This window comes from Lepidochelys kempii, chromosome 16, assembly GCF_965140265.1.
Source record: "Lepidochelys kempii isolate rLepKem1 chromosome 16, rLepKem1.hap2, whole genome shotgun sequence".
Taxonomy (NCBI): Eukaryota; Metazoa; Chordata; order Testudines; family Cheloniidae; genus Lepidochelys; species Lepidochelys kempii.
The window spans coordinates 8,543,805-8,571,717 of record NC_133271.1 but is presented as its reverse complement, the minus strand read 5'-3'; the positions used below and the strand labels follow the sequence as shown (position 1 = coordinate 8,571,717).

General features: G+C 48.1%; 1 protein-coding gene across 5 annotated transcripts in view; it reads right to left on the bottom strand.

The window, feature by feature from the left end:
* Positions 1-27,913, bottom strand: part of LOC140899145 (discoidin domain-containing receptor 2-like) — a 158,714-nt gene that overhangs the window by 62,742 nt on the left and 68,059 nt on the right. For all 5 annotated transcript variants that reach the window (XR_012155234.1, XR_012155235.1, XM_073314065.1 and 2 more), the window contains exons 2-6: positions 23,118-23,256; positions 10,879-10,981; positions 2,212-2,440; positions 606-753; positions 256-361 (exon numbers count right to left, since the gene is read on the bottom strand). Coding sequence is in view for 3 of the 5 variants with exons in the window: in XM_073314065.1 (XP_073170166.1) it covers positions 256-361; positions 606-753; positions 2,212-2,440; positions 10,879-10,981; positions 23,118-23,181 (650 nt within the window). In the remaining 2 variants the exon portion in view is untranslated. The remainder of the gene's footprint in view (positions 1-255; positions 362-605; positions 754-2,211; positions 2,441-10,878; positions 10,982-23,117; positions 23,257-27,913) is intronic.

Genomic DNA, 27,913 nt, shown 5'->3' with positions numbered 1-27,913 from the left:
CAATGGACCCAGTACTTTCCCGCTAACCTTCACTAGCCAGAAGGGTCTGGGTCTGATGCCCTACAGGCCTGCATGCCCTTTAGGAACAATATCTGCCCAACACATCACCAGAGGAATTAAAACAACCACATCCCTCAACTAGCAAAGTGACCGATTCCAGAGGGATTCTGGAACAAAAAGTATAGCGATAGGCTCAGGGACAAAGAGGAGACAAGGTGCACAGTGCCAGAGAGAGACCAGGGCCGCCAGTCCCACCTGCGCTCCTGGAAGCCATCGTAGGTTGAGTCATTCAGGTAAATGACGGGAGAGCCTGGGGCCGCTATCGTCCCTCCCTCAGGGATGCTGTAGGACGCCAAACCATCTAGAAAAGAAGGCCACAGAGCTGAGAAAACACGTCCGCAGCCACTTCCCGTTTCTCTGTCCACAGGAGGGTTTCCTCTTCCTTCTTGATCTGAGCAAACACTGGTCAACAGGGAGCCGTAAGGGCCTGGCACTCACACTGCAAGAGTGGGGCTGTCAATGTGTCCTCATCACAGTGCTGGGGACAGGCAGCCCAGGGACCCTGGGTAGCCCCTCTAGAAGGGAATATGGAAACAGGTCCTTACCAAACCACATGCAGCCGTAGAGCTCCACCCTCATGCAGACAGTCATGGGCAGCTCCGTTACAGGGATCACCCGAATATAACGGGCAATGATTGGGGGCCGAAGATCTTTCAGGACCACATCGTATGTATCAATGTTGCCTTGAATCACCTGGAAACAGAGGATGACTTAAGTGACCAGCTGCAGACATAGCAGGACACACACTCATGGCCTTAAATGCAGCTGGAGAGAGTGATCCTGGAAAAAAGAAGCTGGCAAAACAAAGCACTACTTCCTGACTACAACACTGCCCTGAAGGACCAGGTGGCACAATCACAGAGCCCCTCACTGCTGTGTGCAGGATGGGGGGCTTGGGAGAAGCTGAGCTCTGCAGTTTGGAGAGAGTGGGAGAAATTCAATTCTGGTGTAAGTCCAGTGAAGTGAATAGACTTAAACAAAGGATGATTTTGGCCCAGAATGGTCAGCATGATGGGGCCCTAAACCCTCTGCCTCACCAGCTGACATCCCCTTTTCCCTCACGTTGGAGGCTGTTCATGCTATAATACATGATAAATTTTAAAAAAATTATTATTATTGATAATAACAATCTGACAACATGAAGGAGCAGCAAGAGACTCGTGATGGCTGGTGATACACCAGCAGGAACCCTTTGCTATCCAGGATGTATGTCGTTCATTAACAAGAGAATCAAAAGCTGGCAATCAATGTTTACTGTGTTCTAGTCTCAGAAAAAGTAGCTCAGTATGACCTGCTGAGCATTTCCAGTGATGGAGAATGTCACTGCAATAGTTAGCATTCCACCCAGAGCTGGATTAAGGTCTCGGCCTAGTAGGCCCAGGATCTGGGAGTCATGTGATTATGTCTGAATCCCAGCTGCATTAACAGAAAAAAATGGCTGCTTGTTCTCATGGGTGTTGAAAAAAAATCTTGAAGACATGACCCGGGTGTAACCAATGTAGCACCGTCTGCTTGAGTCTGAAGAGAGTCTGAGATGATAGCTCTGAGAGGACCAACAGTCCTGAGTATAACCCTTCTTTTACAGACAGGCATCCAGCATACTTCCTATCCTACCCACCCCATCCCTTGACCTACTGATCCATATCCAATCCACCCCCATTCTGTATGCCCTCCCCTCCTCGGAAAAGGGTACTCTGGGTGGAGGCCTGCTGCTCTCAAGACAGCAGAAAAGATGGCTCTGCAGTTTGTAGTTTAGGTGAGGAGAGGAGACAACCTGGCTAATGGGAAGGTGGTGGGCACACGGTGTCAGATCTGTATTTCAACATGTCTTGGCTGAGCCTCCATGCAGGTGGGGACTGCGGGTTAGCCAGGCAACCCAATCTCAGGTGAGGGTGATGGCTGGTGCTTGGGGCTCAGTTATAGAGAATTGTGCTGCATATCCTAGTAGGCCGGGGACTCAGGCCCTGCGGCAGAGCCCTTGGCAAGGTTTAGCACTGACAGAAAGGTGAGCTGCTCTAGCGAAGGCAGCAAAGGTAAAGGGGGACTGTATCCCCTGGAATTCAAAATCCCTGCGGCTTTTCCAACTGCTGTGGAAAGCCCAGAGGCTGTATTGAGGGGATTGTCGCCCTGTAAACCCCCCCTTGCACCAACCTGCCTGCCCTGCCGATCTTTCCAGGAGATCCAGTGCTCCCCATTGCGGCTGTAATCGATGCGGTAAGCACGGGCGAACTCTTTGCCTGTGGCACGGGCATGCCGTCCCTGCGTCCCGATCAGCGTGATGAAAAAGAGCTTGTGCAGGTCGATTTGGAGGAACTGCACATCTTCCGGCTGCAACAGGCCTGCTGGGCACCACGCTCCATCCCCTTCTTCCCTCTGCAACCTGATGGGGTGAGAGATGCACACCTAAAAGGCCTTACTCCCAAGGATTTAGCCTTCCAGGCACTCCTCCCTCCCAAGGAAGGAACTGCAGCATGAAGGGGCACAATCCTAGCCTGTGGTTCTTTGGCACAGACACTGTGACTTCTTCAGTCCATCCATAAGCCACTCCAGGGCTTCTGCAGCACTGTGAGGCAAGAGATGAACAAGTGCCCCAACAGCTGACAGTCACTTTGGCATAACTTATTGCTAGCACGCCTTGTTTACACTGACATATTTGGTACCCCCAGCCTCCAACGAGTTCAGCAGCACGGGGGTTGACAATGCTTTAAGTGCCTGTGTAGAAGAGACCTAAGACTTCATGTCAGCTTTTCATCTGTAAATTGCACTGAATATATAGATATATGCTATGATACTAAAACAAACAAAAAGCCTACGGTAAAAGCATGCTGTCAGAGGGCTTTCCGTTCACCCCTTCCCCTGGTTCTGGTCATGCAGACAGAAAGCAGAAGACCAGAAGTCCAAAGTGCAGGCAATGTGATGTTTATTGGGGTTAGTTCCAAACAAATACATCCATAGCGCTACATGCCAGCAGAATTTGTTCCCCAGTGTTCCGTTCCCAGCTCTGATGCCGCAGAACATTTACCCTGTGTCCCCCTTCCCAGCTCTGACGCCGCAGAGCCTTGCCTGTGTCCCCATTTCCCATTCCCACATCCTCCTTCTTAGCAGCCCAAATATACCTGCAATGCATGCCCCTAGTCATACCCCTTACAACAATGGTCCCCAACCTTTCTGTGAGAATAGCACATTGCTATTCCCAACAGACAGTGGCGGGTGACAAACAGCCCGCCACCGAAATGCGGCAGTGGAAAGAAGCCTTGCCGCCGAAATACCGCTGAGAAATGGCAACGCTTCTCATCGGCATTTCGGCGGGCAGTTCTCAAGTGGCCGCACTCGGTGGTGGCATTTTGGCGGCGTGGTGTCCTGCGGGCGCACACAACTGCCCCGGCGGGCGCCATTGCACCCGCGGGCACCACGTTGGGGACCCCTGCCTTACAACTAATGGTCATGTTCCATTTTGGAGGGTTGTGAGTCTGGGATCTTCCTCCCACCTCTTTTGCATCCCATGGGAGCGGTAAGGAGTGAGATTGTCTTCTGGCCAAAGCCAGGCTTTTCTTTGGCGTTTAGTGTTTCTTATAAAGAACAGGAGTACTTGTGGCACCTTAGAGACTAACCAATTTATTTGAGCATAAGCTTTCGTGAACTACAGCTCAATAACTGATCACTTGACCTTGGCTTGAGAGAGGCGCCAGGCAGCCTTCCAGGGTATGCTCATACACTCCCACCATACCCAAAACACTTTAGTTCCATCTCTTATCTCTTTTCACCCCATCTGCTTTGTGGGCAGAAGCAACACATAATGTCTTTGTTCACACATCAGTAAGGATATAAGAATATCATAAGTCAAACCCAAAATTCTATATCAGGCTAACAAACAGGCCTATACACTAAGACATGCCATACGGCTGCAGAGTCAAAACCTCCAAAGGTAGGAAATGCACAATAGACAGGCTGGATGGTGCTCAGGGCTGTGTAGCAAACGAGGACCGCACAGGTGGATGGGTCTGCCTCAGTCGCTGCAAAAGTTGAAGTGTGCAGGACGATAGCTGGTTAAAGTAACTGACACCCCACCTCCGATACGTGGATTCTATCACTGCGTCTCCCCTTGACTTGTGTGGCAGCAAGAGCTACACTGTACTTCAGGGTGCGTCGCAGACTTCAGTTTAAAAGGAGCTTTAAACCTTTATTTTGTAAAAATCTTATTGAAATGGCAAAAAGCCAAAGTACAGAATATCAAATGTGAGCCCTGAATTGCTTATGTTTAATAAAAATGAATTGAAGTGGCGATTTTTTCACTGTATCGTCTCACTTTTTTGTCCCCCTTTTGTAAAGAAATCTAAAGCACCCTGGGACAGGCCCTGTCCTTTGGCCGCATTGTTGCTCCTCATGTGATGATTCCTACAATATCCGTGATACACTGGGAGAGTTTGTCTGGACAGCATTTCAGACCCATAGCTGAACGTTGCTGTGCCAAGCTGAACCTGACAAGCTTGACGATGAACCTGACACAGCATGAGAACCCAGCCGAGACCCACCGAATACCTGTGCAGCCAAGGTGACCATTCTCTGAGCTGGGAAAGAGGAGAACGTGCTTCCAAGAGGTGTTTAAATTCCTGTGAACCTCACTGCCTTATTTTTCACTACAGCCAGGACCACCAACCTTGCAAGCAGTCAGGGGAGACCTGTTGAACATCCCCACCCTTTTCATTTGATAAATGAGTTAATAGAGAGCTAATGGGAGGTCCCCACAGACCCAGCTCTCTAATGTGACAACCCCCATTCTTATCCACTGCTCCACACTGCTTTTCAGAACGGCTAAGCCGGTTTTGGTTACCCTATCTCTCACCACTAAAAAACACACTCCTCTCCCAGAGTGAAGGACAGAATCCAGGGTCCTTGATACCCCTTCTGCTCGTGCTGACTAGTAAACAGCTGTGTTACCCACAGGGAAAGTGTGTGTCAACTCTTCCTTCAGTGGCTGGTCTAGAACAGGGCCAGCATCTGTTCCTGTGGTTCAAATGGTAAGGCCCTAAGCTACCAATGAGAAGGCTGAATGGTCAAACTGTGCTGCTGACCTTTGTGGGTGGATGACAGGGCTGTGATGAGGAACTCTTAGCCCCGGTCTACACTGTGGGGGGGTCGACCTAAGATACGCTGACTTCAGCTACGCGAATAGCGAATAGCGTAGCTGAAGTCAGCGTATCTTCCGTCGACCTACCTGGCCATGAGGACTGTGGCGAGTCAACCGCTGCTGCTCCCCGGTCGACTCCGCTTCCGCCTCTCGGGAGCAGGAGATCCAGAGTCGACGGGGAGCGATCCCTGATAGATTGATCACTACCCGCCGACCCGGGTGAAATCCTGCCCTTAGGGTGTGCTGCAAAGTGAAGGTGTCGTGGTAGGCAGACCTCTGTTAGCTTTTGTCTTGCTAGCCCAGAGAATAGCTGTGCTGATGTAGTGGCACAGGCTAGTTATCAGAGTACAAGCCCTCCAGGGATCCTGGGTACAAACTCTGGTTGCTACCCCGTGTCACCAACATCTATACAGCTTGTTACCCAGGCTAGCTAGATTAAAGCTAATGATGGTGTGTCTATCTGTGCCACACTCACACCTTTGCTTGCAGCGGAGACATACCCTGGCCACAAGTTTTATCCCGGAGGAGGGAGGGAGGGGATAATCTGTAAATTGTGGTGAGACTCCCCAGTTGCACATTTTGCTTGTTGTGACCCACTGGTGAGCATGAGTGTTGTGTGTCCCCTTCTGTGCCCAATACACTGAGGAGGAGAATCTGTGACAGCTCTGGCTCAAAGCTGGCACAAGCTGTAAATATGCATGTTGTGAGCTCTGGAGATCATCAGTTCAGTCCCAGAACTACCCACATTAGCTGACAGCTGTCTTCTATATGATGTGACAGCTGGAGTCTCCTACCACCCAGACTATAACAACATTTCTAAAGAGCCCAATGTGTGCACCACACTCTCTCTTCACACTCATTGTACTGCCGTCCAGGGCCCTGCAGTCATAGTAGGTCTGTCCTTCCCAGGGTGTTCCTGGGTAAAAGCTGCCATCAAAATCCTGTGCTTGTCCACTGGGTACAACTTAAAGTCCTGATCGGAAGATGGGACTGCCAAGACCAGGGCTCTTGCTAATTGATTTTAAAGGGCATTCATTGCGCGCACGCGTGAGAGAGTGAGTGTGTGTGTGTCAGGACCACTCCTGGGATTTACACAACAGGTCCTGCGACGGGGCAGCCAACTCCACATAGTCTGGAATGAATTCTCTGCAAAATCCTGTCATGGCAATAGGGATGGGTAGGGATAGTATCACCCTAACCTTATCCTGCTCTAGGGACCTACCTCCTGCCTCCGGTGTGACACTGAAAAACGTACCCTTTTGCTGCCCCAGTTGGAATTTAGTGGGAATAACCTTTAAACGAGCCTCCAGTAAACGTGTAAGGACTTCCCTCAGGGCCAGCAAGCAGATCTCCCTGTTGCTGGTGTGAATAATACCACATAGCATACAACATGATCGGCCCAGGCCAGACCTTCAGCTGCCTGTTCCATGTGGGTATGGAAAATGGCTGGGCTATTATGGAATCCTGTGGAAGCTCTGTCCAGGCAAACTTGCTCTTTCTCAAAAGTAAAGGCAAATGTATACCATGAATCCCATGTACAGGCAGACTCCAAAACCCATTATAGATATCTAGTGCAGGAAACTACGTTGAACCACTAACAACTCTTGCCATCATCTCAGGGTACGTCAGTGCAGGTTTTATCCTCACTCACACCAGTTTCTTGTAGTTTTAGGGTTACTTTATCCTCCCTCCAACCCCCCGCTCAAAACAAACAAACAACCCCACATTGATTACTCTGCAATTTTTTACAAATGCACAACATTACTTAAGCTGAGCTACAAAACTGCTGAATCAGGACAAGCTTCTGTGAGGCCTAAATACGCCTTTGCTCCCAACACTTATAAACTGTGATCAAATCACCCCTTAACCTTCTCTTTCTCCAATTAAATAGATTAATCTCCTTGAGTCTATCACTATGAGGCGGGTTTTCTAATCCTTTAATTATTCTCAAGGCTCTTCTCTGAAGCCGCTCCAATTTATAACCATCCTTCTTGAATTGTGGACACCAGAACTGGACACAGGATTCCAGCAGCAGTCGCACTAGTGCCAACAAAGAGCTAAAATAACCTCTCTGCTCCAGCCGGAATTTAGTCTCCTATTTATGCATTCAAGGCTCACATTAGTCCTTTGGGCCACAGTGTTGCACTGGAAGCTCATGTTCAGCTGATTATTGACCAGGATCCCCAAATCTCTTTCAGAGTCATTGCTTCCCAGGACGGAGTCCTGCATCGTGTCAGAATGGCCCACATCCTTTGTTCCTAGATGCATACATTTACATTTAGTCATATTAAAAGGTATATTGTTTGCTTGTGCCCAGCTTACCAAGTGATCCAAACTGCTGTGCATTAGTAACCTGTACTCTTTGTTATTTAGCAATCCCCTCCCCCCAATCTTTGTATCATCTGCAAACATGATCAATAATGATTTTGTTTTCTCCCTGGTCATTGATAAAAATCATAAAAGTAGCACAAGGCCAAGAACTGATCCCTGTGGGACCCCATTAGAAACAAACTTGCTTGATGATGATTTCCTGTTTATAAGTATATTCTGAAACCTGTTAGTTAGCCAGTTTTTAATGTATTTAATGTGTTCCATATTAATGTTGGATTGTTCTAGTTTTTTAATCAAAATCTTGTGTGGGACCAGGTCAAATGCCTTACAGAAATCAAAGTGTATTACATCAACACTATTATCTTTACTAACCAAAACTTGTCATCTCTTCAAAAAGATATCAAGTTAGTTTGACAGCCTCTATTTCCCATAAACTCATGTTGATTGGCATAAATTATATTATCTTCCTTTAATTCTTTATATTAATTCATGTATCTACCATTTCAGTATTTTGGTGCTCCTATCCTTAATCATTCCTTTTGCTAAAGACACTAGAGAGGCACGACTGAACATACCCTAACCTTGCTACCACCCACAATGCAAATAATATTATACCAGCTGTCACACCTGGAATCACCCTGGATCCTTCTGCTGCAGAGGAGCCGGAGACTTTCTCTATCTCCTCAGTTTCTGGGACGTTATTACTCTCCTCTGTGATCCCAGCACAATATTCCCTTTGCTGCGGATTACCACATTAACAGCCTTAGACATATGCCAAATATCATTCCCAACCAGTATTTCAACGGGGATATTGTCCACCACCCCTACAATCAAATCACCTTCTAAACCCTCCACTCCGCGTGCACTTTCACTAAAAGTGCAGGACTCCCAGATCCTCCCCTACCATAAGCTCTGCCATTAGGCCAGGTAACACGTCACTCTCTTGGATCACACTCCGCGGAACCAGAGAAATCTGTACACCAGAGTCTCTCCACTCTGTGCGCTCTCTGTTATTGATCTTGACAACCATAATAAATTCCATATTTGGCTCGGCAGGGCCAGCCCCCACAAAACTAGTCAAGCAAACTGTAGGTGCCTCTGGGGCTTTTGTGCTGACGACAGCTGCATTAACATGGATTGGCTGGGGCTCAATTTCGTTCAGCTTAGGGCACTGATTTTTCTGGTGCTCAGTAGAGTGACACTGGTAACACCTTCTTGGGTCCTCCCCTTCCACAGGAGATTTCTGGTGAGGATTACCAGGAGAGGAATGATTCTGCAGGAGTGAGTGCTTAGGCTCCTAACCACTGGGGAAAACAGGATCCCGCCTTTCGACCGGGTTTGTGCCCCTCCTTCTGTGGCTTGCGCCTAAGGGAGATCTGGGCTTGCACAAAGGCATCAGCCAGCATAGCCATCTCTGCTACAGATTTTACAGAGTTACACCACAGGCAAGTTTTTACATCATCTGAGCATGTCCTCAAGAAATGTTCTTGGGCAATGAGATCAAGCAATCGGTCATAATCCTCGGCCCCTTTTCCTTTTACCCGTTTTCTTATTAGGTCACACATCTTATAAACATATCTACTATGACTCATGCCAGCACTCCTTTTAAGATCTCTAAATTTCACCCTATACACTTCAGGAGTAATTTGGAACCTTTGTCTAACAGTTTCCTCAAATTTAGAAGATATCAAAGCTTCCCGAATTGGCATTTCATTAAATACATTCAAAGCTTTACCAGACAGTTTTGCAATCGGTGTGGGGACTCTCTTGTCCACAGGAATCGTATGAACTTCACATAGCTTTTCAAAAGTGGTGCAGTACTCTTCAATGCAGTCTATTCTCTTTGGAAGCAGGACACAGCTGGTGCCAGCTGTGGATTCCTTCAGTGTAGGGAGATGTCAGTGACTCTGGGATCTTTCCATGTTTTTCTAAGAGTTCCAGATTGTATTTTTTCTCTTTCTCCTCAGCCCCTTTGTCCCCTAGCCTCCTGGCTCATTTATGGACTTCAGCTTCCTTTCCTTCGGCTCCATAGCTCTCCTATGGGTGGCTTCTTCTCTTTCTTCTTTTGGCTTTTCAGCTTCCAGCACAGCAGCTGTTTCTTTCGGTCTCACTTCCGCCTGCCACATCTGGTGCTGGTGTTCTCTCTCTTCTTCCGCTGCCTCCAGTCTGGCCCGCTCTACCTGTGCAGTCGTGCCATTGCTGCTCATTTTTATGCTTTACTGTTTTTACTTCCCTCCCCACAAATACGCAAACAGACAACAACAAACTGGAGCCCTTCTTTGACTGTCTCCAGCCAGCCCACTGGAGACTCTGACATTTCAATGCACACTTTGCACAAAATGTATCGCCGTCTTGAAAAAGGGGTGAACACAGGGGTACAGACTGTCACAATTATCCACAGACCAACAGCAGTAATTCAGGGGTAAGGCTGGAAATACGTTGTAAGCCATCAGTCTTTTTACAGGCTGCAAAAATGAAAATGTGGTACCGCTGAAAAAGATTGAAATATTTATCGACAGAGAAAGGAATGGATTTGACAATTCCTTCACTGTATATTTCCCAGATTTTAAGGCATTCTGATGGTTTAAAAAAATGGGATTAGAACAACCTTCATTGAACATGAAAGATATTCCATCACCCACCTTTCTCTCTAATATTCTGGGATCAACACAGATACAACTACACTGCACACAATTCCCACTGGTCTCAACTGCCGGGCTGGAGCAGAGAGCGGTAGACAGCTCGGAACAGAGAAGGCTTTAGCAGTAATAACCAGCACTTCCATTGTAGGAACTGCTGTTTATGGAATGCAGATGTAATATGCTCTGAATGCAAGACTCTGCTAAGTAAGCAGCCACCCTTTCTGGGGGGGGCTGGGTAACAGTGAAAAAGTTCTACTAAAGGAAACGTGACCATCTACTTGCCAAGCAAAGATGAATAAAAGCCCTCCTGGTCACTGCTGCTTACCTGGACATCCAGAAACAGCCAAAGAGGCGGTAGGACTTCTGTGCTACAAATTGCGAATGTTCCCCATTGATTGATGATGCTAAAAGACCCAGCTGCATAAGTGACTTTGTGTGGTTCACAGTTTCAACCAAATTGTCTGCAACAGTCAACCTGAAACACAGGCTCCCAGAGGCATTGCCCGTGTCCACCAGAAAATCACAAGTCCTCTGTTCACCTATTTATGCTCTATCTTTATGTGACTACAGTATGGAATATAGTCACCTACGTAGGCAGTGAGTTTTAATAAGGCTGATATTAGGGAAACAGGGTTTCATCTTAGGCTAAAAGATTTTCAGTCCAATTTTATATGTTTTAGAGTGCGATTGGATTGCTTTTGCAAGGGATTAACTCACCGTGCATACTGGGGTCCTGTGGAGTCATACCACTGACTGGAGGCTGTAATGTCTTCATCTCGGATGGTCCCTTCATGCATCCCCAAAGGGTATCGGCATATTGCTGGAGGGGGAACAGGAGCAGGTTAAACATCAGTACCAGACTTTTAATTTGAAGCTCAAGACAATTTTGCTTAAAAGCCCATCCTGGTTGGGAGGAGAAGTGAAGGCAGTTTTATAACAAATGGAAAAAAGGAGAAGCAGACAGCAATCAATATACATTAGAAGAAATGGAGGAGAGCAAATTGATAAGGGAAAACTGATCAAGGAAAAATCCAAAGCTGGCAGGGCCACGGACAAGAAGGAGATTTTTTAAGTAGATCAGGAGCAAAAGAAATCCTAACAATGGTATTGACCTAGATTAACAGATTTTAAGGTCAGAAGAACCACTGTGATCACTCAGTCTGACTGCCTGCATAACTCAGGTCATAGGATTTCCCCATTACTAGACGGAGATGGTCAAATGGTTAATAAGGATACAGAAAAGGCAGAAGTGTTCCATACATATTTCTGTTCTGTATTTGGAAAGAAGTTGGATGATGTACTCGAATCCCCTGAACTACTTTCCAGGTCACTAGTACCAAAGGACGATGCTTAACTGCACCTGCTAGGGATCAACCCTTTAAAATCAATAGGTCTGAATAACTTATGTCCACGAGTCCTAAAGCAGTTGCCTGAGGAGATGTCTGTGCCACTGGTGTTAATTTCTAATAAATTGTGGAATACTGGAAAAATTCCAGAAGACTGGCAACATGTTAAAGTCATGCCAGTCTCTAAAAGGGGCAAGCAGGAAGGTCTGGGGAACTAGTCTGGTTAGCCTGACAACAGCCCTGGGCAAAATAATGGAAAGCTGGTACAGGATTCAGTCAATAATGAATTAAAGGATGGAGCTATAATTAATGTCAGTCAACACGGTTTATGGAAAATAGCTCTCGTGAAGCAAACCTGAATCCGGTTGATAAGAGTTGTGAGGTTGGCAAACCAGGTGCCAGCTCATGCCAAAGCCCCAGACCGATTCACTTGTGTACGTATTAGAATCATAGAATCATAGAATCATAGAATATCAGGGTTGGAAGGGACCCCAGAAGGTCATCTAGTCCAACCCCCTGCTCAAAGCAGGACCAATTCCCAGTTAAATCATCCCAGCCAGGGCTTTGTCAAGCCTGACCTTAAAAACCTCTAAGGAAGGAGATTCTACCACCTCCCTAGGTAACGCATTCCAGTGTTTCACCACCCTCTTAGTGAAAAAGTTTTTCCTAATATCCAATCTAAACCTCCCCCACTGCAACTTGCGACCATTACTCCTCGTTCTGTCATCTGCTACCATTGAGAACAGTCTAGAGCCATCCTCTTTGGAACCCCCTTTCAGGTAGTTGAAAGCAGCTATCAAATCCCCCCTCATTCTTCTCTTCTGCAGGCTAAACAATCCCAGCTCCCTCAGCCTCTCCTCATAACTCATGTGTTCCAGTCCCCTAATCATTTTTGTTGCCCTTCGCTGGACTCTCTCCAATTTATCCACATCCTTCTTGAAGTGTGGGGCCCAAAACTGGACACAGTACTCCAGATGAGGCCTCACCAATGTCGAATAGAGGGGAACGATCACGTCCCTCGATCTGCTCGCTATGCCCCTACTTATACATCCCAAAATGCCATTGGCCTTCTTGGCAACAAGGGCACACTGCTGACTCATATCCAGCTTCTCGTCCACTGTCACCCCTAGGTCCTTTTCCGCAGAACTGCTGCCTAGCCATTCGGTCCCTAGTCTGTAGCTGTGCATTGGGTTCTTCCGTCCTAAGTGCAGGACCCTGCACTTATCCTTATTGAACCTCATCAGATTCCTTTTGGCCCAATCTTCCAATTGGTCTAGGTCCTTCTGTATCCTATCCCTCCCCTCCAGCGTATCTACCACTCCTCCCAGTTTAGTATCATCCGCAAATTTGCTGAGAGTGCAATCCACACCATCCTCCAGATCATTTATGAAGATATTGAATAAAACCGGCCCCAGGACCGACCCTTGGGGCACTCCACTTGATACCGGCTGCCAACTAGACATGGAGCCATTGATCACTACCCGTTGAGCCCGACAATCTAGCCAGCTTTCTACCCACCTTATAGTGCATTCATCCAGCCCATACTTCCTTAACTTGCTGACAAGAATACTATGGGAGACCGTGTCAAAAGCTTTGCTAAAGTCAAGAAACAATACATCCACTGCTTTCCCTTCATCCACAGAACCAGTAATCTCATCATAAAAGGCGATTAGATTAGTCAGGCATGACCTTCCCTTGGTGAATCCATGCTGGCTGTTCCTGATCACTTTCCTCTCATGCAAGTGCTTCAGGATTGATTCTTTGAGGACCTGCTCCATGATTTTTCCAGGGACTGAGGTGAGGCTGACTGGCCTGTAGTTCCCAGGATCTTCCTTCTTCCCTTTTTTAAAGATTGGCACTACATTAGCCTTTTTCCAGTCATCCGGGACTTCCCCGGTTCGCCACGAGTTTTCAAAGATAATGGCCAGTGGCTCTGCAATCACAGCCGCCAATTCCTTCAGCACTCTCGGATGCAACTCGTCCGGCCCCATGGACTTGTGCACGTCCAGCTTTTCTAAATAGTCCCTAACCGCCTCTATCTCCACAGAGGGCTGGCCATCTCTTCCGCATTTTGTGATGCCCAGCGCAGCAGTCTGGGAGCTGACCTTGTTAGTGAAAACAGAGGCAAAAAAAGCATTGAGTACATTAGCTTTTTCCACATCCTCTGTCACTAGGTTGCCTCCCTCATTCAGTAAGGGGCCCACACATTCCTTGGCTTTCTTCTTGTTGCCAACATACCTGAAGAAACCCTTCTTGTTACTCTTGACATCTCTGGCTAGCTGCAGCTCCAGGTGCGATTTGGCCCTCCTGATAACATTCCTACATGCCCGAGCAATATTTTTATACTCTTCCCTGGTCATATGTCCAACCTTCTACTTCTTGTAAGCTTTTTTTTTATGTTTAAGATCCGCTAGGATTTCACCATTAAGCCAAGCTGGTCGCCTGCCATATTTACTATTCTTTCGACTCATCGGGATGGTTTGTCCCTGTAACCTCAACAGTATTAGTATAGATCAAAGTGATTGTTAAATGTATAAGATGTATAAGATGTATTTGGTGTTTAAACTTCATGAAAACCTAATGTAATCTAACATGCATTATTTTCACTTATCTGTGTCCTGTTATAATGTAGCAGTAAACATTTACTTGTGTATACCCCATAACTAAATACCCCATCAAACGAGAAAGAAGCCCCATGGAATGCAAATGAAGAACTTTAACATAAAAGTGCTAATTTCAAGGCAAGTGATCATTGTGTGTGACGACTGGAGGCCAAAGACTCTAAATGCATTCCTCACTCACTTGTCTGTCATCAAAGGAAGAGGCCATGTGGATAGTGACCCTGTCAGCTTGTTTTCTGTGAGAAGAAGCTGTAAGTATGGATTCAGGGAAAGAACCTGTATCTCTGGACTGTTCACAGAATCATAGAATCCTAGTATATCAGGGTTGGAAGGGACCTCAGGCGGTCATCTAGTCCAACCCCCTGCTCAAAGCAGGACCAATCCCCAATCCCCAGACTGTTTGGATTCTAAAAGAGAGGAATAACTGAACGAGCAGATGGAAATCCTCAGAGTTATTCTGGGTAGCCCTGAGAGACTGTTGGGAAACTGGCAGCTCACTACATCTCTGCTGCCATTTGGAATTACAGACTGAGACTCACCTGTACATATATTTTACCTGCTTTAACCTCTCAAAAACTCTCATTTCTTTTTCTTAGCTAATAAACATTTAGTTAGTTTACTACAGTTTACTACCAGTACCGTCTTTGGTGTAAGTAGCAAAGGAACACTTTGGTATAAGTACCAAACTGGCCTGGGGCAAGTGACCGATCTCTTGGGACTGGGGGCAACCTGAATGTGGTGCAATTTTTGGTGTAAGTGACCATTTTTCACATAGTCCAGCTTGCCTGTGAGGCAAGAGAGACTGGAGTGTCAAAGGGAACTGTCTGTGACTCATTAGAATACTATACTACTGCAGTACTTTGGGAGTTCACATTTGGTCCTGGGATGGTAAAATCTAATTATAAACCATACCACAAGTTTGGGGTGTCTGCTCTGTTTTCTGACAGTCTGCCCTGAGGCAGACACTCATGGTCGTGAGCCACTCCAGACAGCATGACAAGGGTAACAGTAATATACTTAGAGACATGGCTACAACTACACTGTAATATACTTAGACTTTTGTAAGGCCTTTGCCTTAGTACTATATAACACTGTAATTGAAAACTTCACACAATACAGTATCACCTGAAATCATAGAATATCAGGGTTGGAAGGGACCTCAGGAGGTCATCTAGTCCAACCCCCTGCTCAAAGCAGGACCGATCCCCAACTAAATCATGCCAGCCAGGGCTTTGTCAAGCCTGACCTTAAAAACTTCTAGGGAAGGAGATTCCACCACCTCCCTAGCTAACGCATTCCAGTGTTTCACCACCCTCCTAGTGAAAAAGTTTTTCCTAATATCCAACCTACACCTCCCCCACTGCAACTTGAGACCATTACTACTTGTTCTGTCATCTGCTGCCACTGAGAACAGTCTAGATCCATCCTCTTTGGAACCCCCTTTCAGGTAGTTGAAAGCAGCTATCAAATCCCCCCTCATTCTTCTCTTCTGAAGACTAAACATCCCCAGTTCCCTCAGCCTCTCCTCATAAGTCATGTGTTCCAGTCCCCTAATCATTTTTGTTGCCCTCCGCTGGACTCTTTCCAATTTCTCCACATCCTTCTTGTAGTGTGGGGCCCAAAACTGGACACAGTACTCCAGATGAGGCCTCACCAATGTCGAATAGAGGGGAACGATCAAGTCCCTCGATCTGCTGGCAATGCCCCGACATATACATCCCAAAATGCCATTGGCCTTCTTGGCAACAAGGGCACACTGTTGACTCATATCCAGCTTCTTGTCCACTGTCACCTCTAGGTCCTTTCCTGCAGAACTGCTGCTGAGCCATTCGGTCCCTAATCTGTAGCAGTGCATGGGACTCTTCCGTCCTAAGTGCAGGACTCTGCACTTGTCCTTGTTGAACCTCATCAGATTTCTTTTGGCCCAATCCTCCAATTTGTCTAGGGCCCTCTGTATCCTATCCCTACCCTCCAGCGTATCTACCTCTCCTCCTAGTTTAGTGTCATCTGCAAACTTGCTGAGGGTGCAATCCACACCATCCTCCAGATCATTTTTGAAGATATTGAACAAAACTGGTCCCAGGACCGACCCTTGGGGCACTCCACTTGATACCGGCTGCCAACTAGACATGGAGCCATTGATCACTCCCCGTTGAGCCCAAAAATCTAGCCAGCTTTCTATCCACCTTTATAGTCCATTCATCCAGCCCAGACTTCTTTAACTTGCTGGCAAGAATACTGTGGGAGACTGTGTCAAAAGCTTTGCTAAAGTCAAGGAACAACACGTCCACTGCTTTCCCTTCATCCACAGAGCCAGTTATCTCGTCATAGAAGGCAATTAGATTAGTCAGGCATGACTTGCCCTTGGTGAATCCATGCTGACTGTTCCTGATCACTTTCCTCTCCTCTAAGTGCTTCAGAATTGATTCCTTGAGGACCTGCTCCATGATTTTTCCAGGGACTGAGGTAAGGCTGACTGGCCAGTAGTTCCCCGGATCCTCCTTCTTCCCTTTTTTAAAGATGGGCACTACATTAGCCTTTTTCCAATCATCTGGGACCTCCCCCAATCGCCATGAGTTTTGAAAGATAATGGCCAATGGCTCTGCAATGCTTTAAGAACTACTAACTGACAGATCTCAAAAGGTGGTCGTCAGTGGGGAATCGTCACTTAATAGGGATGTTTCTAGTGGGGTTCTGTAGGTATTGGTTCTCCGCCCAACACTGGTCAACAATATCGTCCATCACTGCGGATAAAAATATTGGCAGAGCTGTAAATAATGATGAGGACAGGGCATTCATACAGATCGATCTGGATCACTTGGTAAGCTGGGCTCATCCAAACCAGATGAATTTGAATACAGCCAAATGACAGGTCATACGGAATGCAGCCCATACCTACAGAATGGGGACTGTATCCTGAGAAGCAGTGACTCTGAAAAGGATTTAGGTGTTTTGGTGGACAAGCAACTGGGCATGAGCCCCCGCAGTGCAATTCTGTGGCGAAAAGGATTAATATGAATTGGGATGTATAACCAGGGGAATACTGAGTAGGAGTAGGGAGGTGATTTTACCTCGAATAGGAGACTGAGACTGGAATACTGCATTCAATACTGCCGTACACATTTTAAAAAAAGATGTTGGAAAAAACTGGAGTGGGTGCAGGAAAGAGCCACGGACATGACTGGAGAGCTGGAGAACCTGCCTTTCAGTGAGAGACTTCTGCCAGGCATGTCCTCCCACCCCGTAGCAGGCCACTGATAGAAAGCTAGAGGCTGCTGGACCTGTGCAGCAAGAGGGAAAGGAGCCAGAATGAGGTGCCCCAGGCCCTGAAAAGGGAGTTTGCCAGCAGGCCAGGCCAGCTCTATGAACTGGAGTGCAAACCAGCTGTATCAGAGGATATGCTGGAAACAAGAGGAGAAAATGGTGGGGAACACACAGCAATGGCAGGGAGCAAGACCACCAGTGGCAAAGGGACCTTTCTGAGAGACTGCAACAAACATCAAATCAACACATTTTAGGACGCACCTGCCCTGAACCCTACCCTGGCCCCAGCCACTCCACTCACATCCACCCACACTACTACGTTCTGCAGTTACCGGACCACTTGGGGTCAGGACTCAGCCAGTCTATGCATAGAAGTGCACATGGTCAGCAGTCCGCAATGCAGTCCACCCCCAGGCCTGCACAGAGGAAGGGGAGGAAGGACACTGACCACGTGTAATGCCATTACACGGGACATTGCCCTGCACTGTCACATTGCCTCGTTGTGTGCACTGTGGGTTTGTTTTGTGCTTTCGCACTCGGGCGTTAGTTTGTGGTAGGTGCCCGGCCTGTGCTGGAAAGCTATACTACAGCTTTTGTACTGCGATCCCATGCAGGTGGACTTTGAAAACACTAAGAGGAAATAGCTACTCAAAGGTAGCAATTTTAATGAGGTCTCAGATGTACAATTCATGCAACTGCACCAAGCCAGCAAAATCCAGTCGCTATGTATCTTGCATCATGTATGATTTTTTGATGCATTCATAAATAAACTCATAAATAAACTCAAATTCATAAAGTCCACCACTTCGCTCACAAACCCTCTCCTCCACAAACCAATGATGTGGCCACACAAGGCATCCCGTATTTTCCTGTCTCTCCTGGACCTAGCTGCACTGTCTGTCCGCTCGTACAGGGCTAGCACCGTCATCGCCCCAATCCTGGAGAGAGCTCTTCCTACATACGTCACACAGTGCACCATACGCCCACTGGAATGAATGACATTATACGCTCTGGCACCCAAACAGCTGTGTAAGCAGCTCCATCTTGCCTTCAGTTGGCCAAAGGCACCGTCTTGCTCCCACTCAAGGTGTAATTAAACCTTCTGCCAGGTGCTCTTACATCAGGTCAAGACTTCATGAGCCAGGGGAGTAGAGGATAGGGTGGATCTCCCAAAATAACATTGGGCAAAGACACCCCGCTGATATCCACATTGTTACGTGGACATAAAGTTCCAGTCTGTCCAATTCGAAAATGCCGGCACGCCAGAATACTCTGCCATCTTGCATTCTGCCAGTGCATCCCACGTTGGAGTTTGTGAACCTCCTTCTAGGGTTGACTATGGTCAGCATAACAAATATCCTTTCCGGTTTATAGAATCATGTACATCTGAGGGGTGGGGGCAGACAATGAGCACGTGTGCCATTGATGGCCCAGTGCAGTTTGGGAAGCTATTCACTCAAAGACAGCTATTATTTCAGGGACATTTACAACTTCACCGCCCATAGCTGAACCATAGAATTGTAGGACGGAAGGGACCTCGAGACGTCATCTAGTCCAGTTCCCTGCACTTAGTCCCGCCTCAATAATGGCAGGACTAAGTATTATCTAGACCAGGGGTCTCAAACACGCAGCCCACGGGCCACATGTGGCCCACAGAGTTATTTTCTGCGGCCGCCAAGCTCCCCTCACCCACTGCTCCCCCTCCTGCCGAGCACGCCGTGTCCCCGCTTCTCTGCCTACCTCCAGGTGTTTCCTCCCTCCAAACAGCTGTTTGGCGGCACTTAGCGCTTTCTAGGAGGGAGTGGGGAGGAGCAGGGAGCTGCATGGTATGGGGAGGAGGTGGAGAAGAGGCGGTGCAGGGGCGGGGCCTCATGGAAGAGATGGAGTGGGGGCGTGTCAGTGATGCGGCCCTCGGACCAATGTACTAGTCCTCATGTGGCCTTCGTGGTCATCTGAGTTTGAGATCCCTGTTCTAAGACCATCCCTACAACAATAATTGCCTAGCAAACATCCTACACAATAGAATCAACATTTGACTTGGACTGGGTTATCACGGGTCTGCAGGTTACGATTGAGGGTCATCAGCAGAACTGTATGTGTGGTAGAGCACAGGACCTGACTAGTAGGGGCTCTGTGTCAGGATTGAGGGGCACTGGCAGAGCTGGGGATTGCGGGGAAGCCCAGAGCTGGGAGAGCGGAGGAGCTGCAGGTTCTAACAGCAGGCAGGGCCAGATTCAGCTTATCAGGACTATAACCCTGTGTGTAGGGCGCTAGCTCCTGGAGTCCTGTGATTAGCCCTGAGGGGGACAGCTGCCCTGTGCACCTCAATAGGGTGTTAGCCCCACCCATCAGCGGGCTCTGGAGGTGACCCTTCATCCTGGGTAAGTATTGCCTCCCACACCCACTGCTGTTCCTGCCTCTCCAGAGGGAACAGGTTTCCAGATGCTGCTTCTGAGGCAGGAGGGGAGCCCAACTGTTACCCCACTCCAAGCTGGGGATGGGGCCACCGCATGGGGTCTCATGTCAAGGTGCGTCATGGGCCCCAGGTTGCTTTACTCTGGCCCTGGCTGCAGCCCAACATAGCCCTGTAGCTGGGGCTACGCTGGGGCTCAAAGCGGTGGAGAGAGACCAGAGCAGGGACAGAATAGGACACTTGCTTGGGGCTCCAAAGAAATAATGTTAGAGGCAGAGAGTCCATCAGGCCCCTCCAGGACAGAGCTGCCCTCTCGTACATGACCAGGGGTTTGCCAAGACACGGCCCAGCATCATGCTGGGGCTGCTTACGGACAATCCCACAGACCAACACACCTCATCACTGGGACTTTCTCTGACTTTCATGCGACACCTTCCCCGTTCTGCACCGTGTCCGACCCCTCTCACTTATAGCCTCTGACCTGCCCCATGGGACCCTGTCCCCTGGGCATGTCCCCCTCTGCTATCCTTAGGCCTATGTCCCTCTGCCCTGGGACTGGACCAAGCACTAAGCCAAGCTTAGCCCAACCTCTCCTCCTGCATCAGCCCTTCCAGAGTCCACTCCTCCTGGCTGCAGCTCTCTAGCTCTCCTGCCTGCCTGTATCTGGTGATTTACTGCCTGCAGTGAGCCCAGTACCCCAGAGCCAGCCTGACACTTGCCTGTCATTGCTCATCTAGTGCCCATGTGGCTCCTGGTGGTAGCGGGATCCCCGGTGCTGAGACAGTAGTAGGGGAAGCAAAAGTGGATGGGAACCTGGGAGGCAGTGACCATGAAATGGTCGAGTTCAGGATCCTAACACAAGGAAGAAAGGAGAGCAGCAGAATACAGTCCCTGGACTTCAGAAAAGCAGACTTTGACTCCCTCAGGGAACCGATGGGCAAGATCCCCTGGGAGAATAACATGAGGGGGAAAGGAGTCCAGGAGAGCTGGCTGTATTTTAAAGAATCCTTATTGAGGTTACAGGGACAAACCATCCCGATGTGTAGAAAGAATAGTAAATATGGCAGGCGACCAGCTTGGCTTAACAGTGAAATCCTTGCTGCTCTTAAATACAAAAAAGAAGCTTACAAGAAGTGGAAGATTGGACAAATGACCAGGGATGAGTATAAAAATATTGCTCGGGCTTGCAGGAGCGAAATCAGGAAGGCCAAATCACACCTGGAGTTGCAGCTAGCAAGCGATGTTAAGAGTAACAAGAAGGGTTTCTTCAGGTATGTTGGCAACAAGAAGAAAGTCAAGGAAAGTGTGGGCCCCTTATTGAATGAGGGAGGCAACCTACTGACAGAGGATGCGGAAAAAACTAATGTACTCAATGCTTTTTTTGCCTCTTTCTTCACGAACAAGGTCAGCTCCCAGACTACTGCACTGGGCAGCACAGCATGGGGAGAAGGTGACCAGCCCTCTGTGGAGAAAGAAGTGGTTCGGGACTATTTAGAAAAGCTGGACGAGCACAAGTCCATGGGGCCGGATGCGTTGCATCCGGGAGTGCTAAAGGAGTTGGCGGATGTGACTGCAGAGCCATTGGCCATTATCTTTGAAAACTCATGGCGATCGGGGGAAGTCCCGGACGACTGGAAAAAGGCTAATGTAGTGCCCATCTTTAAAAAGGGGAAGAAGGAGGATCCGGGGAACTATGTGCCAGTCAGCCTCACCTCAGTCCTTGGAAAAATCAGGGAGCAGGTTCTCAAGGAATCAATTCTGAAGCACTTGGAGGAGAGGAAAGTGATCAGGAACAGTCAGCATGGATTCACCAAGGGCAAGTCATGCCTGACTAATCTAATTGCCTTCTATGACAAGATAACTGGCTCTGTGGATGAAGGGAAAGCAGTGGACGTGTTGTTCCTTGACTTTAGCAAAGCTTTTGACATGGTCTCCCACAGTATTCTTGCCAGCAAGTTAAAGAAGTCTGGGCTGGATGAATGGACTATAAGGTGGATAGAAAGCTGGCTAGATTGTTGGGCTCAACGGGGAGTGATCAATGGCTCCATGTCTAGTTGGCAGCTGGTATCAAGTGGAGTGCTCCAGGGGTCGGTCCTCGGGCCGGTTTTGTTCAATGTCTTCATAAATGATCTGGAGGATGGTGTGGATTGCACCCTCAGCAAGTTTGCAGATGACACTAAACTGGGAGGAATGGTAGATACGCTGGAGGGTAGGGATAGGATACAGAGGGCCCTAGACAAATTGGAGGATTGGGCCAAAAGAAATCTGATGAGATTCAACAAGGACAAGTGCAGAGTCCTGCACTTAGGATGGAAGAATCCCATGCACCGCTACAGACTAGGGACCGAATGGCTAGGCAGCAGTTCTGCAGAAAAGGACCTAGAGGTGACAGTGGACGAGAAGCTGGATATGAGTCAACAGTGTGCCCTTGTTGCCAAGAAGGCCAATGGCATTTTGGGATGTATACGTAGGGGCATTGCCAGCAGATCGAGGGACTTGATCGTTCCCCTCTATTCGACATTGGTGAGGCCTCATCTGGAGTACTGTGTCCAGTTTTGGGCCCCACACTACAAGAAGGATGTGGAGAAATTGGAAAGAGTCCAGCGGAGGGCAACAAAAATGATTAGGGGACTGGAACACATGACTTATGAGGAGAGGCTGAGGGAACTGGGGATGTTTAGTCTTCAGAAGAGAAGAATGAGGGGGGATTTGATAGCTGCTTTCAACTACCTGAAAGGGGGTTCCAAAGAGGATGGATCTAGACTGTTCTCAGTGGTAGCAGATGACAGAACAAGGCGTAATGGTCTCAAGGTGCAGTGGGGGAGGTGTAGGTTGGATATTAGGAAAAACTTTTTCACTAGGAGGGTGGTGAAACACTGGAATGCGTTAGCTAGGGAGGTGGTGGAATCTCCTTCCCTAGAAGTTTTTAAGGTCAGGCTTGACAAAGCCCTGGCTGGGATGATTTAGTCGGGGATCGGTCCTGCTTTGAGCAGGGGGTTGGACTAGATGACCTCCTGAGGTCCCTTCCAACCCTGATATTCTATGATTCTATGACAGGCTTACTGGTTGCAGACCCACTTGGAAGGCAGGACAGGGAATATGTCCATGCCCCAGTGTGGAGCTGGGATTTCCACGGGGCGGTGTTTCTCCCTGCATTCTGGGAAGGCTGGGCACCTGGCACACAGGCAGCTGCTCTGGAGCCATTTTTGTAACTTCATACAAATGGGTCCATTGTAAGAGGGAAAACAAGGGGGGAAATGAAAACACACAAGGTAGGAGTTAGGGTCCTCCCCACATTCGGTGGCTCCCTACCAGGGTTGATTTCAGCACTGGATGGCTCAGGCAGAGCAGCCAGCAGCAGCATGCAGAGGATCATGGTGGGCAATGGGAAGTGCTGCACCGGGTCAGTCGGGCGCGAGTCCTTCACAGCCAGCAGCTGCCATCTACATTTCTGAAAGACAAAGCAAAAGAGAGGAGATAAAAAGTCCTCTAATCGGGACCCTTGTGGAGCTGCAGACCCTCAGCACTGTGCCCTGGCGCAATGAGCCACAACACCCTGCGCACACTGGAAACAGCACCTGCTGGCACAAGAATGGGCTGCATCTCTCTCCTGGCTAGCAGCTAGTGTGTTATCCTAATACTTGCCCGCTGCTAGTGTTGACTCTGGAGCTATTCAATGCTGTAGGAAGTTCACCGTCTAACAGCAGAGCAGCTCTGCATATTGTGCCCCTACTCTACTTGCGCTACATTGATGACATCTTCATCATCTGGACCCATGGAAAAGAAGCCCTTGAGGAATTCCCAGCCTTCCACACAAACTTCCTCATGGCTGGACCTTACAAAAACTAGACAAGCCATTTACAACACACACTTTGCTTCTCTACAAAAGAAAAAGGAAACTAAACTATCTAAACTACTACATGCCACAAGGGGCCACAACAGTGGTTCCCTTAACCCACCCAGCAATATTGTTAATCTATCCAGCTATACTCTTAGCCCAGCAGAACAATCTGTCCTATCTCGGGGCCTCTCCTTCTGCCCCTCCACCCCCACGAACATGATACAGTTCTGTGGTGACCTAGAATCATATTTTCGACGTCTCCGACTCAAGGAATATTTCTAACACACCTCTGAACAACATACTAATCCACAGAGACCTTCCTACCAACACTACAAAAAGGATTCTGGGTGGACTTCTCCTGAAGGTCGAAACAACAGACTGGATTTCTACATAGAGTGCTTCCGCCGACGTACACAGGCTGAAATTGTGGAAAAGCAGCATCACTTGCCCCATAACCTCAGCCGTGCAGAACACAGTGCCATCCACAGCCTCAGGAACAACTCTGACATCATAATCAAAAAGGCTGACAAAGGAGGTGCTGTCGTCATCATGAATAGGTCAGAATATGAACAAGAGGCTGCTAGGCAGGTCTCCAACACCACTTTCTACAAGCCATTACCCTCTGATCCCACTGAGAGTTACCAAAAGAAACTACAGCATTTGCTCAAGAAACTCCCTGAAAAAGCACAAGAACAAATCCGCACAGACACACCCCTGGAACCCCGACCTGGGGTATTCTATCTGCTACCCAAGATCCATAAACCTGGAAATCCTGGACACCCCATCATCTTAGGCATTGGCATCCTGACAGCTTGATTGTCTGGCTATGTAGACTCCCTCCTCAGGCCCTATGCTATCAGCACTCCCAGCTATCTTTGAGACACCACTGACTTCCTGAGGAAACTACAATCCATCGGTAATCTTCCTGAAAACATCAACCTAGCCACGATGGATGTAGAAGCCCACTACACCAACATTCCACACAAAGATGGACTACAAGCCGTCAGGAACACTATCCCCAATAATGTCACAGCAAACCTGGTAGCTGAACTTTGTGACTTTGTCCTCACCCATAACTATTTCACATTTGGGGACAATGTATACCTTAAAATCAGCGGCACTGCTATGGGTACCCGCATGGCCCCACAGTATGCCAACATTTTTATGGCTGACTTAGAACAACGCTTCCTCAGCTCTCGTCCCCTAATGCCCCTACTCTACTTGCGCTACATTGATGACATCTTCATCGTCTGGACCCATGGAAAAGAAGCCCTTGAGGAATTCCACCATGATTTCAACAATTTCCATCCCACCATCAACCTCAGCCTGGACCAGTCCATACAACAGATCCACTTCCTGGACACTACGGTGCTAATAAGCGATGGTCACATAAACACCACCATGACAGGTTTCAGAGTAACAGCCGTGTTAGTCTGTATTCGCAAAAAGAAAAGGAGTACTTGTGGCACCTTAGAGACTAACCAATTTATTAGAGCATAAGCTTTCGTGAGCTACAGCTCACTTCTTCAGATGCATATCGTGGAAACTGCAGCAGGCTTTATATATACACAGAGAATATGAAACAATACCTATTCCCACCCCACTGTCCTGCTGGTAAGGACAGTGGGGTGGGAATAGGTATTGTTTCATATTCTCTGTGTATATATAAAGCCTGCTGCAGTTTCCACGATATGCATCTGAAGAAGTGAGCTGTAGCTCACGAAAGCTTATGCTCTAATAAATTGGTTAGTCTCTAAGGTGCCACAAGTCCTCCTTTTCTTTTTATAAACACCACCCTACACCAGAAACCTACTGACAGCTATTCCTGCCTACATGCCTCCAGCTTTCACCCTGACCACTTCACACGATCCATTGTCTACAGCCAAGCTCTACGATACAAACTCATTTGCTCCAACCCCTCAGACAGAGACAAACACCTACAAGATCTCTATCAAGCGTTCTTACAACTACAATACCCACCTGCTGAAGTGAAGAAACAGACTGACAGAGCCAGAAGAGTACCCAGAAGTCACCTACTACGGGACAGGCGCAACAAAGAAAATAACAGAACGCCACTAGCCATCACCTTCAGCCCCCAACTAAAACCTCTCCAGCGCATCATCAAGGATCTACAACCTATCCTGAAGGACAACCCATCACTCTCACAGATCTTGGGAGACAGGCCAGTCCTTGCTTACAGACAGCCCCCAACCTGAAGCAAATACTCACCAGCAAACATACACCACACAACAGAACCACTAACCCAGGAACCTATCCTTTCAACAAAGGCCGTCACCAACTCTGTCCACATATCTATTCAGGGGACACCATCATAGGACCTAATCACATCAGCCACACTATCAAAGGCTCGTTCACCTGCACATCTACCAATGTGATATATGCCATCATGTGCCAGCAACGCCCCTCTGCCATGTACATTGGTCAAACTGGACAGTCTCTACGTAAAAGACACAAATCAGATGTCAAGAATGATAACATTCAAAAATCAGTTGGAGAACACTTCAATCTCTTTGGTCACTCAATTACAGACCTAAAAGTGGCAATTCTTCAACAAAAAAACTTCAAAAACAGACTCCAATGAGAGACTGCTGAATTGGAATTAATTTGCAAACTGGACACAATTAACTTAGGCTTGAATAAAGAGTGGGAGCGGATGTGTCATTACACAAAGTAAAACTATTTCCCCATGTTTATTCCCCCACCCTCCACTGTTCCTCACAGTTCTTGTCAACTGCTGGAAATGGCCCACCTTGATGATCACTACAAAAGGTTTTTGTTTTGTTCTCCCCTCCTCCCCCCGGGTAATAGCTCACGTTACCTGATCACTCTCGTTACAGTATGTATGGTAACACCCATTGTTTCATGTTCTCTGTGTATATAAAATCTCCGTACCGTATTTTCTACTGCATGCATCCGATGAAGTGGGCTGTAGCTCACGAAAGCTTATGCTCTAATAAATGTGTTAGTCTCTAAGGTGCCACAAGTCCTCCTGTTCTTTTTGCGGATACAGACTAACACGGCTGCTACTCTGAAAGCGGCACACCAGTATCACTTTCATATGAACCCTGGCAGGTCACCTGTTCAGAGCTCCAATGCAAAGTCACTTCTGCCCCTGTTTATTCGTTCCCCTCCTTTAATACACAGCGATCACAGAGATGCCCAGACACCTCCTTACGGCAAAGCATGCAGGGTCACTTTCAAAGCATGCCTCCCTCAGCCATGAGAAATGAGGCAAACACTTCCCGGGTCTCTGCACTTCCGGTGACACGGGGGCAGAATGATTGCACTTGGACACAAGCGCCTTGCTTTGTGGGACCTGCACTCCGGAAAGATGGTGCTGAGCACAGCACAGTGACTGTGGGCAGCGAGCAGCAGCATGTGGTTCAGTGACTAGTTGAGCCTGTAAAGCCTCACAGCACCATCCATTCGCCCTGCCGCCAGCAGCTCCTGAGTGACTTGTGTAACTGAGCTGGGCAAATCCCTATCACTCTGGCTGCCTCTGCATTCCTCTTGGAACAGGCCTTTCCCCCTTGCTCGTAACCTTCTCAGACTCATACCCTCTGGGCGAGCGTTTCCCAGGTCTACTCTGCACCTAATGGTCAGTTTGTTTACAGTGGAACAAAGGCAGGTTGCTGTTTTCGAGTGTGTCCGTTCTGTCCTTCCCAAAACCCTGCTGCCCCAGCCCAACAGCAATTTGGGGTAGCAATGCAAACCGGGCCAGCGAGAGAGTCCGTAGGGTTAACGTGCAGCTTTTCACGCGAACACAGATACTAACGATTGCCAGTTTGTTACTAACAATCTGACAGCGCTCTGTTGGTGCCCCGTGATGTTTCTCTCCGGTGACATATCTGGAATAGGGCAGACCCCTACCACATTCAGTGCACACAAGACTGCACTCAGTTTGCAAGGGTTCTATGAGAGCTCTTGTCTTGCTGAGCATATCCTGCAGGAATGCCACCAAGGAAATTGTTCCATAAGAAAAAGTGTCGTTGCTTCCTATCTGCTGGGGTTTTTTAAACTAGGAAATGCCACAAAAAGCTACCTTAAAAGACCAGTAAGATTATACAGTGCAGCCCTCAAAAGTTCAAGTCACATTCACCTGCCTAACCTCAACCTCTGTCCCTTGTGCACATGCGTTATGACTCAGGCATTCACCACAGCAGGGGCAGGCAACCTATGGCACGCGTGCCAAAGACAGAACGCAAGCTGATTGTCAGGGGCACTCACACTGCCCGGGTCCTGGCCA